Below are 17,569 nucleotides of genomic sequence, written 5' to 3'. Positions count from 1 at the left end.
CAGGGCTGGGGGCTGAGGTGAAGATGGACAGAAAGGAATTACAATCAGAGGAGAAAAACAAATGGAGAGAATGTGGGACATGTAATCACCTGATCGTGCATTGATCCGAAATTGTGAGGAACCTTCCAGGGAGTAGATGATGGACTCCTGCCCATATTCCCGGGAGCGATCCAGGTCTGTTGCATTCAGAAACAACACCGTGGCACCTTTAAAGGGACAAAGGAGAGAGGAGGCTCTATTCAGCAAAAGCTCAGCCCTACATCATGGTATCTGTCCATTAGGGGCAAGAACTGAATAGAAATCCCCAGATAAAATGCCCATGATTCTGTCCACATGAGCTGTCCAAAGTACTTGGCTACTGGCAATTATAAGGGGCTCAGTTGAAAAGAGAGGCTCAGCTATAACTCTCTAGCATAATTTCAAGGAAGCCAAAATGCCAATGACTCATGCCTTGGATCATCAGTCATTTCATCCGGCTGAAGTAGGATGCCTTCTCCTTCTTCCTTCTCACACACTTTGGACTAGACTGGCACATAGAAAGCACTTAATGAGTGCTTGGTGCCTGTTTCCAGCTGGTACTTATAATAAACTTGATTTTAGCTAGCATTTTTATTTATGAATAACCTCTCCAGAATTTATATTAAATTATTTAAACTTTATGACCTTAAATCTTACAGTTGAGTCACGATCTTTTGTTTAAAAGTAGGTTTTTATGGGTTCTATTACTTTCCTTCAAGATTCACTTAAATCTATTTTCTCTCATCTTCTATTTCTACCTCCTTCTGAACTCTTGAAAATTTAGGGGTCTGAGAACACTGCTCACACCCTGACTTCCCTGGTCACCTAGGGAACACTCCCTAGCCCTATGTCTTAGACCCCAAGGAGGACCCCTGATCTCCCTGGACTGTAGCTCCCCTCCCCTCCTATCTCCTCTTGGGCTAATGCTAGCACTCCTCTGTATTTCTTTACCATTTAATAAATCTTTTCCACAGTCTGCTTTTTATTAGAGTTACTTATAGATAAGTCCATTTTCCTCTTCTAGACTGGAAGCTCTCAGAGGGCAGGGAACATCCCTTTTTATTATTCTCGCAATGCCCGGCACCATGTCTTATACCAAGGTAAAATAAGCAAATGTTAATTATTCAAGCATCTGGAGATGAGTGTGTGAATGGCTTTGCTGTGGATGAGGAAGAAAAGGATAATCATATCAGATAGTTCTGTGGTCTCCTGGGATGAGTATGGAGCCTGGGAGTGAGGGGGTTGAAGGAGGGAGAGGACACACTGGCCATTCTGGATGTGTGGAATTGGGAATATCCTGTCCCTGGTCATGACTACTGCCCACTTGGGGCCTTCTTTGCTACTCAGGGAGAAAGGACAGGGATAAATCAATCCATTGAATTCAATTTAGAAATGGGTTGAAGTGCCTTTATAAAGACCTGTGTTATGCCAAGCTGGCAAGATAGTAGTGGGGTAGTCTGGCCTTAAGAAGTGAGCAGGGATGGAGCAAGGGACTGTGGCTCTGAGCAGGGGAGTCTCTGGGCTTCCCAGAGCACAGGCAGCAGTGACTCAGATCTGGGACCTGTGGGTATTACACCCACATGAGAGTATGGACACATTCAGCACTTAGCACATAGTAGGCACTTAATAAATGATTACTGAATTGAATTAAATACTGACTTCCCAGACCAAAACACCCTAACCGTCACTCTTCTGTTGTATTGTTTCTTTCTATGAGAACGTAAGGTCCTTGAGGGCAGGGGTTTCTCTGTCTCTTTCTCTTTCAACACAGTGCTTAATACATGGTTTTTCAATCATCCATTTATAACCATTCTTGAGGAAATATGGGAAACCCATCTAAAAACTAGTTCTGGATAATGCTCAAAGCAGATAGGGTCTATCTGAGGTACCTCATCTCCTCCCGACCCCTACCCTCACCCCGACCCTGACCCCCCAGACCTAAGTATCACTGAACTTGCCTAGATGGTAAATAGGATCCAGTTTTACCCACAGAGCTATGATAGATGGTCCTAAGGTTTTTAATTGCTCATTTTCACCTCTTTCTATCTCCCATGCTATTCCTCTGGCCTAAAAACCCTCCTCCCTCCCTCTCTGTCTAAATTCTATCCATCCTTTAAAGGCCAGGTAAAGTCCTGCTTCTTCTAGGAAGCCTTCCCTTTTTATTGCTAGCCTATACACACAGACCTCTTCTTTCTAAAATCCTACTGCACTTACAGTTACTATCACATGGTTCATCCTTGAAATTGCTGCATATTTATCTCCTTAGCAAGAATATAAAATTACTGAGGGTAGGACCGTGTCTTGCTCTTATCTGTACTCTGTCCCCACAGTGCCCAGAACTGTGTTTGGCCCATAGTAGATGCCCAAATAACCACACTATTGATAAATTGGTTAGTTTCTAGTTGACCAATAATCCCCCCAAAAGAACAGGAAATGGGTCAGCCATCTACTCACCAGGCCTGGGGTTCCCATACCTGCCATGATGTTCTCCACAACGGTGACAGAGTAGGAGGGCTTGCTGAAGGTTGGGGGGTTGTCGTTCTCATCCTGAGGAGAAGATGGCAGGGGGAGAGCAATCATCAAAGCAGGGCAGGATTAAATCCCACACTAGGAGATGACCCCGGGTTAGGTTGGCCTTGGCCTCTAAGTGCAGCCAATATAGGACAAGAGTAGGACAGGCCCCCTCCCTGGCTGGACACTTTACTTGATTCAACAAATACCTCTTAACTGATTGCTATGTGCAAGGGTCTGCTGATACAAAGAAAAAAAACCATCACTTGCCCTCAAAGACTTTACATTCTATTGGTAGAGTTGGTGGAGGAGGGAATCACACACTCTGTAAACAAATAATTTAAGATAGTATATACAAAGAATACAAAATAATTTCAAGAGAAAGAGGGTAGTAATTGGGGAGAGAGGAGGAGGACCAAGTAATCCAGGAATTCTAGGGATTCCAAGAGGTAGAGGTGAGAAGGGAGTGCATCTAGACACAGGGGACCAAACATGCAAAGAGAGAGGTGGGGAAGAGCAATTAAAATCCCTTACATAATTAAGTAATGTTTAATATAAGGAGCAAAGGTATCAGGAAACAGGAAGGGGAGGAAGATTAGAGGGAGAAAAGGGCCCATTTCTCAGACTTCTGGAGCTAGAAAGGGGCCCATTTCTCAGATTCCTGGAAGTAAAAGGGGGCCCATTTTTCAGACTGCTAGAGATAGAAAGGGGCCCATTCTTCAACTAACAGGAGGACCATCTTCAGAGAAGATCACCTCTTCAAGCTAGTTAAGGCAAGGTGACGAGCGTAAGCCCTGATGCCAGACACTGTATTAAGCTCTTGTGACACAAATACAAGAAAAGAAAAAGCCAGGCTAGGCCAAAAGGATGGGCACAGAGCAGGCTTTCTTGCCCTTTCTAAGATTAACAAGCTTATTTCTTCCCAGCTGAACACAGAAGTCCTCCAAGACCAGAGTCCTTTCCTCCCCGAAGCTTTTCCAGACCACGCTGCCTAGAGTGACCTAACCCTCATCTGGATGCACAAAGCATAGTACCTTAACACTCACTCATTTGGCTATTGACTGCCTACTGTCTTAAGAACATTCCTTCTATTCTTGTCTTTACTTCTACTTTAACTTCTATATCATCATTTCATATTTCATATGTATCCATCTTGTATCCTTTATTAGACTGTCATCTCCTGGAGGGAAGAGCCTGACCTTAGTGAGTTGTTAATTCCTCACCCCAACCCTTTAGCACTTAATCCAAGGCTGGACACTAGAAAGGAGGGCAGGCTATTTGGGGCTGAGCTGGATACTCAGATTTCCAGGCCCTGAGATTTTGGGGCAAGTTTATAAACCAGGTCTGGGACGAGAGTCAAAAATTGTATTCTCACTTGAAGAAAGTTAGGATGGGAGCCAGGATAAGGGGGAACTTCCCCCCCCCTTGCCTGGCAACAAATAAATCCTCATTTTAACTAATTTTTAAAAATTAGATGCTATGTTCTATTGTTTTTACACTGTTGGAGGAATAAGAGTGTTGTCAGGCCCTTCTAAACTCACCACCCTGGTGAAAAGCCCCATTCACACCATCCTGGTTACAACTCCAACTGGTAGGCACAGAGAATGGCTGGCTTCCCAGATCTGTCCCTTGCATTCAGAGAATACTCACTGGACTTTGCTCACATCTGATTCCTAATCTCAGAGGACCAAGAGATCCTACTCAAGCTAACAGTGCTTTTTATTAGGGCTGAGGGCAAATGGGGAAGAGGAAACCCACTCACCCAAACCCTTCTAAACAAAGCCCCTGTATCACACCCCTGACCCACTACACATGTGTGTAGATGCATGTATCATACATACACATATACATTCAAACCTTCTGCTTCACTGCCAAATGGTGCCCAGAATGTCAGTGTCAGAGCATGAGGCGGAAACTTATTAGCGGTGATATTTCCCTGGATCCTGGCACTGAGCTTGCTATTAGTTCTAATTCAGCAGCTTGAGCTACAAAAGCTTATTGTCCCCTAATGGGAAATCTACAAAGTGAGTTTGACTTCTTTATTAAAAACCAACAAGCAGCAGATGAAAAAAGGAACCACCTTGCCCCTCTCTTCCCCTCCTGCCTTCCCCTGCTCTGTCTTTGTTCCTTGGTCCTCTCTTTTTCCCTTCTGTCCCTCCTCTTCTTTTTCCTTTAAGTGATGCCACAAATTGCCGCATTATCATCTGATTTTGTTTTCAGTTGAGAGAAAATCCCTTCAGTGGAGAGAGCCAGGAAGGTGAGAGCTACTTAAAAATCAGCCACGTGTGGAATCACCCAGAAGGCGATGACCTTTTCAAGTGTGATCTTTAGACACAAGTGACGAGGCTATTCCAAAAGCCTAGGGTGGAGGAGGAGACAGTGCTAGTCACTGCTGAGATGCTCCGCCTCCCTTGTCTGGCTTTCCCAATGCCAACCTCGCCGAGGTGCTTGGTGGAAGTGACCATTCTCTGGCAACTGGTTGGCCAGCCACTCAGCTATCTCTTTTATTTATCCAGGGTAGAGATTAGTGAGGGATCCTGGCTTCTCTGTCTCCTGTTTGCTTGGGTAATATTCCAGTGTGGATGGGGTGGGAAGGAGAGAGCTGGCCTACTGGTCAGTTTCCCAGCTGGGCAGCAGTTCATGAAAAGGATTCCTGAGGGAAGTGACTATTAGATATGCCTAACCTGAGGTTTTTGCATCATTCTGGAGTTTCTCTGGCTCCCTGGGAGAAGCTCACCTAGAGTTGGCTCTCTGAGATGGTGGGGAACAAGAGGGAAGAGGGCTTGGGCTAGTCTTTTTTACCAGGTTAATTCTCTTCTTCCACTGCTAAGCACATGCCCTTCTAACACCACCCTCTCCAAATTCCCTATTCATAATCTCTCCACTTCTCTTCAAGGCTTTAGGGGAAGTCTTCTCTGACCATTCTAAGAAGAATTTCTCCCCCCTCTATAGACTAAAGTATTTACAATCTACTTAAATGGCACTTGCCAAATTTTTGGTTTTGGTTGGGGTTTTGAATTATCTTTTCATATGAGCTAATTTTCTCTCCCAAACTAGACTACAAGTTCCTCGAGGACAGACTTGTCTAGCTCATCTCAGCAGTAATCCCTGCCCCCTCTCCCCTGTGCTGCCCCACCCTCTTGGCCCTGCCCCATATACCCAAGGCACCTTGCCTTGTATATTAGAGTATATCAGGAAATACGGGCTTTATTGCCTGAGTAAAAGTGACTTTCACCTATGCAATACATCCCTTCCCTTTGTCACTAAATCCTTCTCTTCTTCCTTCCAGGCTTAGTTCAGGTGCCACCACCTCTGCGAAGTCTTTCCTGATCCTCCCAGTCTTCCTTCTCTGGTCACTTTGTATTTGCTTATCTCTATACAAGGTACATCTCCTGATAAGCTTCTCAAGGTTATGTATTTTGCTCTTGTCTTTGAATCCCCAGTCCCCATCCTAATGCCTTACACATAAATAACTAGGCACTTAACGAATACATTTATTGAACTAAATTGAATTGTGGTTAGTCTGAGGTTGGGGTAATGATTGGGTTTAGGGCTATGGGCAAGGTGGGGAAGCATAGTCAGAACTGGGGGTAAGGTTCAGGAATGGGATGTGGCCAGGGTTGGGGGAAGCAGGTTAGGGGGACCAGTGCAGGGTGACCTTTAAAAATTCTTTTGCTTTTGTCCTGTTTTCAACTCTTTGATTGTTCAGAAAGGGTGTGTGTGTGTGTGTGTGTGTGTGTGTGTGTGTGTGTGTGTGTAAACAAACCATTGGTCAAAGAGAACAGTTTATTTCATTAGTAATGGCAGTGTTCAAGAGGATGACTTTTGATTAAAAAAAGATGCACATTTTCAAATACTCCTTAAAGATGTTCCTGGTTGATCCGACCACTTCTTCCAATTTATGCATCTTAACAAGTAGTAGTTCAATTTATATGAGGTTAAAAACCAAAGGTTTTAGACTTTACTTCTCCCCCTCCTTCCTTCTGCTCTCCAGGTAATCTCATGTATGAACCAGGTCAAAGTCCAGAGGTTGCCTGCTCCCTCCCTCCCTCCATCTGATTCTGACTCCATCCAGCCTCCCCAATCTGCTAACTGCTTCCCCTACTGCAATTCCACTGTCTACACCAAACAAAAACAAATGGAGGAGTAGTGCTAAACAGAGACTAAAGGGAGCCCATTTGGCATTTGAGCTTGTGCCCTGGGTAAGCCTAGGTCCTAGGTCAGCATGCCATGCTAGCATGGGTCTCAGAGGGCTTGGGAGGTTATCCAGCAAATGTGCTCTAGGGGCTGAGATTTTCTGCTTCTTGCATCAAATCAAAATGCATCTGCAAATCTGACAATCTGATCTAATCCTTCTGGAGCCTTATTAATGCACTAACTGTTCCATCAACACACAAATACACACCCTCTCCCACAGACACCAGCTTTGATCAGACCAGGGGTCTCAGGAGGGAAGAGGCAAAGGATGGCCTCCAGTACAACAATTTGAAGCAACACAACCCTGAATCAACTGGGATGACAGGCAAATAAACAAGGCACAGAGATTGATTCAGTGACTGATAATTTCAGACACGGGGAGTGCTAATACGTGCTTGATATTCACGTCAGCCTCTCTGCAGTTTGGTTTCAGGCACCTTTAGATCTTTAGAGAAGGGAAAAGGAAGAAAATGGGGAAAGGGAGGGATAGAAGAGGAGAAAGGGGAGGAGGTGGGGAAGAGACAGCCAGATATAGAGGGGAGAGAGAGAGAAAGAGAGAGAGAGAGAAGAGAGAAGAGAGAAGAGTGAGAGAGAGAGAGAGAGAGAGAGATCTCATTTCATGCCATAGATTTAGGTAGTGCCCTACACCCTAGCAGAGATGTTGACCCCTTCAGTCTGGGGATGGGGTGCTTGCTGACTGAAACAGCTAAGACAAAGAATAGGGTGGGAAAGAGCAGGAGAAAGTGAGGGTGCCCAGGGGGTGGGCTTAGGGCTGTGTAGGTGTCAAGTCAATGAATAAAAACTTGTTGGCTGGGTGACTTAGAGAACAGATGCTTCTGAGTACTTACGAACACCTCAATGGTGACAGGGACAGTGCTGTTGAGAGGTGGGTTGCCAGCATCCTTAGCCATGACAGTCAGGTAAATCATTCCATTGGGGATCTGCTCATAATCCAGGGGACGGTTGACACTGATCACTGAAATGACAAGAAACATAAGAGGAGGAGGAGGAAGAGGAAGAAGAAGAGGAGGAGGAAGAGGGAGATGAGGAGGAGGAAGAGGGAGATGAGGAGGAGGAAGACACTCTAGGACCAGGTCAGAATCTCAGAGTTGGGGCCATCTACTGCAACCCCAGAGTCCTCTCCATAACGTCCCTCCAACAAGTGGTCATCTAGTCTTCCCCTAAAGATCTCATGTGAAGAGAAACCTACTAGTTCCTGAGTCAGCCCAGGTACTTTGGCATAGCTCTGTAGGAAATTCATCTTTGTCTTTGAAAATGAGGCTAACCCAACTTTCCTTTCCCATCTCACGTGGTTTCTGTGATGGACCAATGGGAAAATGAATGTGGAGTAGTTGGCAAACCATAAATCATCCTCTACATGTAAACTGTGAGAGGTGATGGATTAGAAGATAAGAGAGCTGGGTTCAAATTCAAGCCTTGCTCTCCATTAGCTAAATGACCATGGGTAAACCACTTTCCTTCTCTGTGTTCCTGGTTTTTTAACCTGTAAAATGGGCATAATAATTCTGGCATCACCTATCTCAAAGCCTTCCTATGAGGGAAGCATTTTATAAACATCAAGTTTTCTCTAAATGGTAGCTTTCACTAGCTCCTTGCACCTTCAGTACTTGAATTAATTGAAAAAGCTTGTTGAGGAGGAGGATGGACTAGTCTGGGTCTGTGTAAAATGAGGGGCTTGGACAAGAATCTCAAAGGCTCCTTTGAACTCTAAATCCTAGGATCCCATGATGAGGAGAGACGGGCAAGGTCAAGGTAGTGATCCTCTTTCTACCCCTTTCCCCCATGCAACCTTCTTTCTTTTCTTTCCTCTAGATATTAGCTTTGGTTATCTATCATAGACCTTAGATATACATGAAGGGTAATTTTGTATGTGTATGTGTGTGTGTGTGTGTGTGTGTGTGTGTGTGTGAGTGTTCCAAGGAAGGAAAGATCTGGGTCACAGAGATTTGCCAGAGCTTACTGGGGTCTCCAGGGGAGCATCTTGATGGCTCTGGTTGTCTGAGGGGAAGGGGTGGTGGGCTGAGAACAAACTTCATTTTTTTCTCAACTCTGCCAATGGCTCCCCAAGGCATCCAAACCTACCCTGCATGTACTCAAGAATCATCAGAGGCAGCTCTGACAAAAGGGAACCAATAGAAATACAGTAAGACAATCTAGGAAGGAGATAAAATATCCCAATTCTTGGGGAGTCAATGCCCAAGGAAGAGCTTACTCAATGCTAACCCAGTTACCAAGCCCCTTCTTGATTTGGGGAGAACAGCCGAGGTGGTGTCTTAAGACCATTTCCCCTCGTCTGGACAGCAAAACTCTTGGTTGTGGACAGAGGAGAGACATATTCCAGCCCCTCCAAGACCCAAAGCTTTTGTCCATACTCACCTGCATAGCCCTCATAGATGCTGATATCAAAGTAGCTACCAAATGCAGAAGCATTCACAATGCTATAGGTGATCTGGTTGTTAGGGGGGGAGTCTTCATCAGTGGCCTGGGGAGAGGTGGAGAGTACAGTGTGTGACCCCAGAGCTGCACAAAGCCAAGGGCATTCCTTCTGGGACTAGCAGAGTCTTAGATTTGTTCAGCTGTGAAGAGGAAGGGGCCCCCAAAAGAGATATCTTATTCTTGTCCATCCCCTTCAAGGTAGACATCATTTTAGATAGATTGCACATCCCCTGTTTTATCTCCCAAGCCTGATGGTCCGTGACCCTTCTGCCCCCAGGCAGGAGTCCCCTTTCCCTTCAGTGAGCACACTCCATTCCAGGACATCCATCCAAGCTTGGAGGAAGTTTCTGAGTGGAGATGCCCCTGGTATATGGAATGGAACCGTGTGCCACTCACTCCCTCTCCCTCTCCTATTCGGCATGTCTTCCGATTTCATTGAATTCATTAGCCTCCTTCCAGTCTTGTCACCGACTCCAGAGAGAGCCTTCAGGGAAGCCCCCATCACTCTGAACATAATTGGGCCTGATTGGTCCCACGGAGTTTCTCTGAATGATGGCAGGAGGGGTGGGGGAAAGGAGGAGGGGTGTGGAGAGAAGTGCCAGACCCTGCTGCCATGAGGCAGGCACGTTAACGAGTAATTGTCACATTTAGGTGAACAGATGGGCTGCAGCTTCCATGTCCTTCCCTTCTTCCCACTCTCCCCTCCCAGTTTCTCACCCAGAACCACTCCTGTGGATATGAAAGTTGAAGAAATGAGCATTATAAGACTCCTGTCTCATGGTGGGGTATACCCTATCAGGTGGTCGAGGGAATTATTAAAGAGCCCTGGGTGTTAAAGCCCAGAATCAAATGCCCCCAAGGAGGGAAGCCCATTGTAGAGGCGTGTGAGGGAGAAGAAGTCTCTGTCACCTCTGTATACCTACCATCCTCTGGCTGAGGAGTCAGAGGTCCTGAGTTCTAATCTTGTTGTTCAATTTTAGTCACATTTGACTCATCGTGACCCCATTTGGGGTTTTCTTGGCAAAGATACTGAGGTGGTTTGTCATTTCTTTCTCCAGGTCATTTTACAGATGGGGAAACTGAGGCAAACAGGGTTAAGTGACTTGCCCAGGGTCACACAGCTGGTAAGTGTCTGGTAAGATCAGAGGCAGTGTGATATAGTGGAAGGAACGCTTTGACACCCTAGAACCTGGGTTCAAATCCTACCCTTGATTTTTACTGCTTGCATGATCTTGGACAAGTCACTTAACTTCTATGGATCTTGATTTTCTCTTCTGTAAAACGAAGAGATTGGACTAGGTGGCCTCTGAGGTCCTTTCTAGCTTGAGAGCTATGATTCTACCCCTGCTGAAAGGGGAACTTGAGGTCCGTTTGGTCTTAGACCAGGAATTCTTAACCAGGAGTCCATGAACTTGGAAAAAGCTTTGATATTGTATTTCAGTATAATTCAATCCCCTATTCATCCTCTGTATTTTATTTTTTTGCTTTTAAAAACATAATTCTTGGGTTTTGCCAGACTGCCGAAGGGGTCTATGACCCTCAGAAGGTTACGAGCCTCTGTCTTAGAGAGAGAATCTATTGCCTTCTTTAGTTTTAGAGAGTGTTAGAGGGGAAAATGAGGAAGAAGGTATAGAGCAGTAAAACACAGCCTCGGAGACCACAAGCACATGACCCTTTGGGGTAGATATGCTTTTCCGTGCTGTTTTGGGAGGGAGGCCACACCCCATCTTTCCAACAAGGGTGGGGGATGCCTGCCTTCTTACCCGGAGCCGCACCAGCTGGGTTACCGAAGGCTCATTCTCTCTTAAAGCCCCCACATAGGCATCCTTCTGGAAAGTGGGGACATTGTCATTGACATCCAGCACGTTGACTCGGACCCTCCCCGTTGTCTCTTCACCACCCCCATCTCGGGCAATCACGGTCAGTGTGAAGCGCTGGATCAGCTCATAGTCCAGTTTGGCAATCAGTGTGATGAGGCCTGTGTCCTTTTCCAGAGAGAACCTGTCCCCAGGAGGGAAATGAAAAAAAAATCCCAGAGTTAAGGCAGCCATGAAAATAAGACATAAGCTAAGCAGTCAACACCCCTCCCCCATTTCCCACCAAGGCAGTTTTATATTTAAAGAAAAGTGAGTGAAATTTGAAGTCATCATTCTTTTTCTACTTGTAAAGCAAGCAGATAGGAGTTTATTTCCAAGACTGTGTTTGGCCTACTTTAATCATCAATCCGTCAACACAGACCAAATGCCTGGATCTTGTCTGTAGCAGGAGAACTAATATGATCTGGTGAAGAGGGTATCTGTCTTAGGTCTCCTGGATTCTTGTTTATTGCCCTGTTTTTTTGATGGGAGGGTCATGAACCTTTCTGAATCTCAGCATTCCCATTTGGGAAATGGTGGATAGGGCAATGATCTAGGAAAGATGATCACTTTCACCATGAGTGAAGTGTGTGAGAAGCTAGAGTCTCTTGGCCAATCACCCTTGCTATTGAAATAGGCAGGCAAGAGAAACAGAACTTCATCCTTTTCTTCTATGTTTTCTCCCTTGGGAATGGGTCTCATGGGAACTTCAGTGAATTGTCAGTTGACATTTAAGCTGATATCTGGGGTCTAGCAGGCAGGTCTCAAGTTGGAAATCAGGATAGCTTCCACTCAGGACAAAGAGGCCAAGAGTCAGAACACTTAAGATAAGCATGAATCTATCTACAGGATACATGGGTGCTGGTGTAGTTGGGTAGCGTGGAAAAGGATGTTTTCAAATTCTATTCTATGCCTCTTGCATAAACTCAATTTCAAGAGATCCCTTGTTACAGCAACTCAACAACACTCACTCACTCAATTTTCTTTTTCGTTATAAAGCAAAAAGTCCAATGGATATAAGAATCATACAGTCTGCTCTCAATAATATACAACAAAGAAAAGTATACTGGCATAGGACAGATATTACAAAATGGCAAAGTGTTTCCAAATTATCCAGATAGCTCTCATCATTAAATCTCTCTTTTAAAATTCCCACCCACATATCCTAGCTCTCGCCTTATATGGCAAGCAGGAAAAAAATTTTTTTTAAAGATGAAAGTCCTTCAAACACTTGAAGAAATAACTTGTATCTCCTCTCATCATTAAGATTTTTTTTAATATCGAGCAAAATCTCTCTTTTAAAATTCCCTCCCATATGTCCTATCTGTGCCTTATGGGGCAAGCAGGAAAAAAAATATTTTTTTTTAGATGAGAGTCCTTCAAACACTTGACGAAATAACTTGTGTCTCTCTTCTCTTCTCCAGACTAACCAGTTCATGTCTTCCATCTACTCTTCACATGGTATGGTTTCGAGTCAACTCACATCCTAGTATGCATCCTCTGAACATATACTAGACTCTCATCCTGAAAGCTTCTTAGAATGTGTTGCCTCCAACCCCGCAGATATGGTCTGACCAGTAGCAAAGGAGAGCAAGATGGGCACTTCATTCTGGAAACCGCACCCTGAGCTCCTCTTAATGCAGCGTAAGATCACATTAGCTGCTCTGGCTGTCTCATCATTCTGTTGACTCAGAATGAATTTGCATTCCACTAAGCCCCCTGGGCCCTTTACTCGTGAACTGTTGTCTAGTCCTCCTGTTCCAGTGCTGTTGATTTTGCTGGGTACCCGAGGGAATCTAGCCTGGGATTTAACCTCTCCTGTAGACAACCCTAAGTGAATAAGCCAGGTGTGGATGACTGAGAGGTGATTTCTTTGGACAGATTCAAAGCACTGGGGTGTAGGGATTGTGAGTCCTACCTTCTTATGGATAACAAGCCTGGGGAGTTTAAATGATTTAACCAAGGTTATTTCCTAAACTGGGTTGGGTGGGGTAGGGGGAAAAGGGGAAGCAGAAGCTTTCAGGCAGCCCATTACTTGAATCACTGGGAAACTACTGCCCCAACCCCCAGCATTGAAAGGCTCCCCTAAAGATACCTGGGATGCTGCTGCATCTGATGAATCTCACCTGTCAGAGTCGTCGCTGAGGAAGTAGTAGACATCTCCATAGGTGCCTGCATCATTGTCTGTTGCCTTAAAAAATGAGAATAAGAGTTCATAACTGCCAGACACAGCGAAATAGAAGTTAAAAGGGAAGAAAGATCCAGCTGTCATAGTAGTCATCAGCTCAATGAACTCCTAGGCACTATAGCCCAGAGGCTTTCTGCAAAGGAAGTGGGAGAACCTTCTGGTGAGATCCCTATTTCCTTTTTGCTCTCTTCTGACTCTAGCAATACACAGCAACTTAAAAAAAAACTTGGACCCATGCCAATGCCCTGGACCCAACACCTTTGAATTCTGCTCTGACTTCTGTAATTAGCATCTGAAAATTGGCTTCATAGCAAAGGTGGGGAGAAGCCTGCCACCTGCTTCTCTTGGGAATGACGATCATCAGCACATTACCTTTGGGTGGTATCTTTAACTTGGTCACAGAATTTTCCACTTTATCTTTATAATAGCCCAAGGGGAAGAGGGATGATGAGGAGGAAGAGACAGGCATTATTCTCCCTATTTAAAAAATGAGGAAATGGAGACCTAGGCAGGTCCTGTGATTAACCCAAAGTCGATAGGTTAACTGTCAGATTAACAGCAAATCACTAGGAGAGCCAGGACATGAACCTAGGTCTCCCTACTCTCAGCCTGGGGACACTTTCAGGCAGAGAATATAGGCTTGGACTATCCATGCTGTCTTGGGTTCTAGAGTGAGGCAGTGCTCTCACAGGACCATAGATTTGTAGCTAGAAGAGATCTTAGAGGTCATCTAGTCCAACCCTCTCATTTTACAGAAGAAAAAACTGAGGCCCAGAAAAATTTAAATGATTTTTCCAAGATCACACAGGTAGTAAGTGGCAGAACTGGGATTTAAGGGCATTCCAGCCATGAGAAACAGCCTATACAAAGTCATGGAGGTAGGAGATGGGCTATTGTGTACCAGGAACAGCAAGAATGCTGCTGTGGCTGGATGGTAGAGTGTGTGAAAGGAGTACTGTGTAATAAGACAAGAAAAGTGGTCTGGAGCCTAATTTTGAAGGTTCCTGCAGGAGGAGATATCGAATATACCTATGGGGAAGGTGGGAGTAGCAGGAAGAACTGGAGTGGAAGCCTTTTGAGAGAGGAACATGGAACCCTGTCTCCTCTCCTCTCCTTTTCTTCTCTTTTCATCTCTCCTCATCTCTTCTCTCCTCTTCTCCCATTTCCTCTCCTCTCCTCTTCTCTTCTCATCTCTCCTCATCTCTTTGTTTCTTTCCTCCCCTCTCCTCTTCTTTCCTCTTCTCATCTTTCCTCATCTCTTTGTTTCTTTCCTCTCCTCCCATCTCCCTTCCCCTTCCCCCGTTCCTCTCCTCTCCTTTCCTCTCCTCTCTTCTCTTCTCCTCTCTTCTCCTTCTCCTCCTCTCCCCTCCCCTCCCCTCTCCCTTCTCCTAGCAGACACTGGCTTTTCTCCTTTGGGACAAGCCCTGTGACAGTAGGAGCTCAAACACCCTCGTATATCCCTGAGGATGCTAAGAGTTTCCCACGGCTCTGACATCAACCATAGGAAATTTATAAGAGCTTTAATGTCATGCATATAATGACCATATGAAATATGTATGTCCAAGGTGGTGGCCAAAGAAGGGGAAGGAATTTTATTTTAAAATGAGAGAAACAGAATAATAATAAGCTGAAAAACTTCTGTGTTGCTTAGGGGGTCCTGCCAGGTGCTGGGGAGAAGCCTAGGAAGAAATGAAAAAGATAGAGAAAGGTAGAAAGGCAGAAGGAGAATTTGCTTGACAAGGTGAACTCAGGGCTTTTGACTCTAAGTCCAGTGTGAATTCTGTGGCATCCCGTTGTCAAGAAGGTGGTGGCCTGGGGGACTCTGCAGAGGGGGAGTTCTCAGGACATGGTGACTCTTTGAATGTGAGAGATGAGGGAAAGGGAAAGCCACCATAACCCTTGATTATAATCATGGGAGAGAGGGCAAGTGCTGATGCCACAGGCAGAAACAGAGGAGGGAGAAAACTTGGCTTTGGACAGGCTTTGTACCCAGATAGAGATGTCCTATATAATACTACTACTAGCCTTCATGGGCCTATTTATAGCAATTTAAGGTTTTCAGAGTGCTTTATGGATACATATATGCATCTATAAATAGATGTATGGGTAGGGCATGTATAGGACAGCTAGGTGTTTCAGTGCACGGAGTGTTAGGCCTGGAGTCAGGAAAACTCAGCTTTCTGAGTTCAAATCTGGTCTCCAATTCTTCCTAGCTGTATGATGCTGGGCAAGTCACTTCCCCCTGTTTGACTCAGTTTTCTCATCTGTAAAATGAGCTGGAAAAGGAAATGGCAAATTACTTCAGTATCTTTGCCAAGAAATCCCAAATGGGGTCATGAAGAGTCAGAAACGGCTGAACAAAAAACATGTATATCTATCTATCCACCCATCTATCTACTATTTATTAAATTTCTTTTGGTTCTCACAAAACACCTGTGAGGTGGGTGCTATTATCATTCTAATTTCATAGATAAAAGAAATTGAGGTTGAGAGGTTAATTTAATTGTTTGCTGTGGTTCACATAGCTAGCATCGAAAGCAAGATCTGAAGTGAGGTCTTCCTGACTGCCAGGTCCACACTCTACCTGTGGATTTAGAGTTCAGAAGAGAAGTTAGGACTAGAACTATAAATATGGGACCAGATGAGACAGCTAGGTGGTGCAGTGGATAGAGCTCTGGGCCTGGAGTCAGGAAGAGTTGAAACCCAGCCTCAGACACTGTATGACTCAGACTCAGACAGCTGCATGATCCTGGGCAAGTCACTTAGCCCTGTTTGCCTCAGTTTCCTCATCTGTAAAATGAGATGGAAAAGGAAATGGCCAACCACTCTAGTATCTTTGCCAAGAAAACTTTAAATGGGGTCTTGGAGAGTCAGACACGACTGAAACAACTGAACAAGAGATGTGGGAAGGGTGCAATGGAATAAATACCAGCTAAGGAGTCAGAAAATCTGAGCTCAAATCCTGTCTGTGGCACTGTGTGACCTTGGGCAATCATTTAATCTCCTGAGCCTCACTTTTCAGAACTGTAAAATGGGAGGGTTGGACTAGAATAGTTTTTGAGGCACCTTTAAGTTCTAGGTCTATGATTCTATGAAGTGTGGAGCCATGAGAGTAAAAGAGAATGACCCAGCAGAGTGTGGAGAGAGAAGAGAAGACCATGATCAGACCTATGGGTAATGCCCACATTAGGCAGAGAATGAGGAGCAAGAAAAGTACAGAAACGAAGAGTGGGTGGAGAAGGAGGAGGAGAATCTGTGTGTGTGTGTGTGTGTGTGTGTGTGTAGCACCTACCCTTTTGCTCTCCTCTGGTTTGGGAGGAAGGAGTGGGGCTCTGAATTCCTGGAGACCCTGCTTGCCAGCCTGACATCAGGAGAGTCTGCCAGGAGGCTCAGCAAAGGAAGAATCGGAACCTACTCCCAACTGACCCCTGGTCTCTCTCCCAGGTCTGATCAAAGCTTCTCAATGAATGACTGACAGGCAGAGAGACTTGTGGGCCTCAGGCTCTCGGCTCTGGGGGACAGAGCCAGAGGACAAACCCAGGGTTCTTCTTTTGTAAAGTCAGCTTTCTCTCAGGGGAAGGGTCACATCCCCAAGCATTCTGCCTGGCTCCAGGATGATCCCAGCAGGCCTGCCAGCCTGGCAACAGGCCCTGTTTTCTTATGATCAGGCATGCCGTACTTCCTGTTTCTCTGCCACGATCCATCAGTGTGTTCTATTAATTAGTGCGTCTCCCTGTGGGGACAACTCAGACCGGATATAAGTGTCAGCTGGTGAGCTATTGATGTGAGGGGTTCTCTGGGCCAGCAGTGATGAGCAGGATTGCTTACGTAGCCTCCCCATCACTGGGCGCCTCCTCTATTTGGGCAGAGGCTCAGGGGCCTGCTGAGTTATCATTCACAACAGCTTGACAAGTGGATCACCTTGATGCTGAACGTATCTGGATGGAGTGCTGGACCTGAAGTCAGGAAGCCTTGGGTGCAAATCAGGTCTCAGACACTTACTAGCTATGTAATCCTGGGCAAGGCACTCAACTTGTCTGCCTCGGTTCCCACATCTGTAAAATGGGAATAAGAGAATCTATCTTCCAAGGCTGTTGTGAGCACAGAATAAGACGATATTTGTAAAATGCTTTGCAAACCTTAAGGCCCTAAGAAATGTTAGCAACTGCTATTACTGCTACTACCATTAATAATAACTATTTTCATTTTTATCTTGAAGTGGTCGCAGTGGAAAGAAGGGGATGGACTCTTCTCAAGGATACTGGGGTATTTATCCAGGCTATAACTTGTATGTATTTGTCCTTTTTAACTAGAGAAAGGAACAGAGCACCTGGGCTCTGTG

General features: G+C 45.2%; 1 protein-coding gene across 2 annotated transcripts in view; it reads right to left on the bottom strand.

Annotated features, from left to right (window-relative positions):
- Positions 1-17,569, bottom strand: part of CDH23 (cadherin related 23) — a 552,108-nt gene that overhangs the window by 176,819 nt on the left and 357,720 nt on the right. For both annotated transcript variants that reach the window (XM_036735220.1, XM_036735219.1), the window contains exons 13-18: positions 13,166-13,230; positions 10,947-11,184; positions 9,124-9,229; positions 7,575-7,702; positions 2,493-2,565; positions 90-206 (exon numbers count right to left, since the gene is read on the bottom strand). In XM_036735220.1, the coding sequence (XP_036591115.1) occupies positions 90-206; positions 2,493-2,565; positions 7,575-7,702; positions 9,124-9,229; positions 10,947-11,184; positions 13,166-13,230 (727 nt within the window). The remainder of the gene's footprint in view (positions 1-89; positions 207-2,492; positions 2,566-7,574; positions 7,703-9,123; positions 9,230-10,946; positions 11,185-13,165; positions 13,231-17,569) is intronic.

The sequence above is a fragment of the Trichosurus vulpecula genome, chromosome 8, assembly GCF_011100635.1.
Source record: "Trichosurus vulpecula isolate mTriVul1 chromosome 8, mTriVul1.pri, whole genome shotgun sequence".
NCBI lineage: Eukaryota > Metazoa > Chordata > Mammalia > Diprotodontia > Phalangeridae > Trichosurus > Trichosurus vulpecula.
This window is presented reverse-complemented; position numbering and strand designations above follow the sequence as displayed.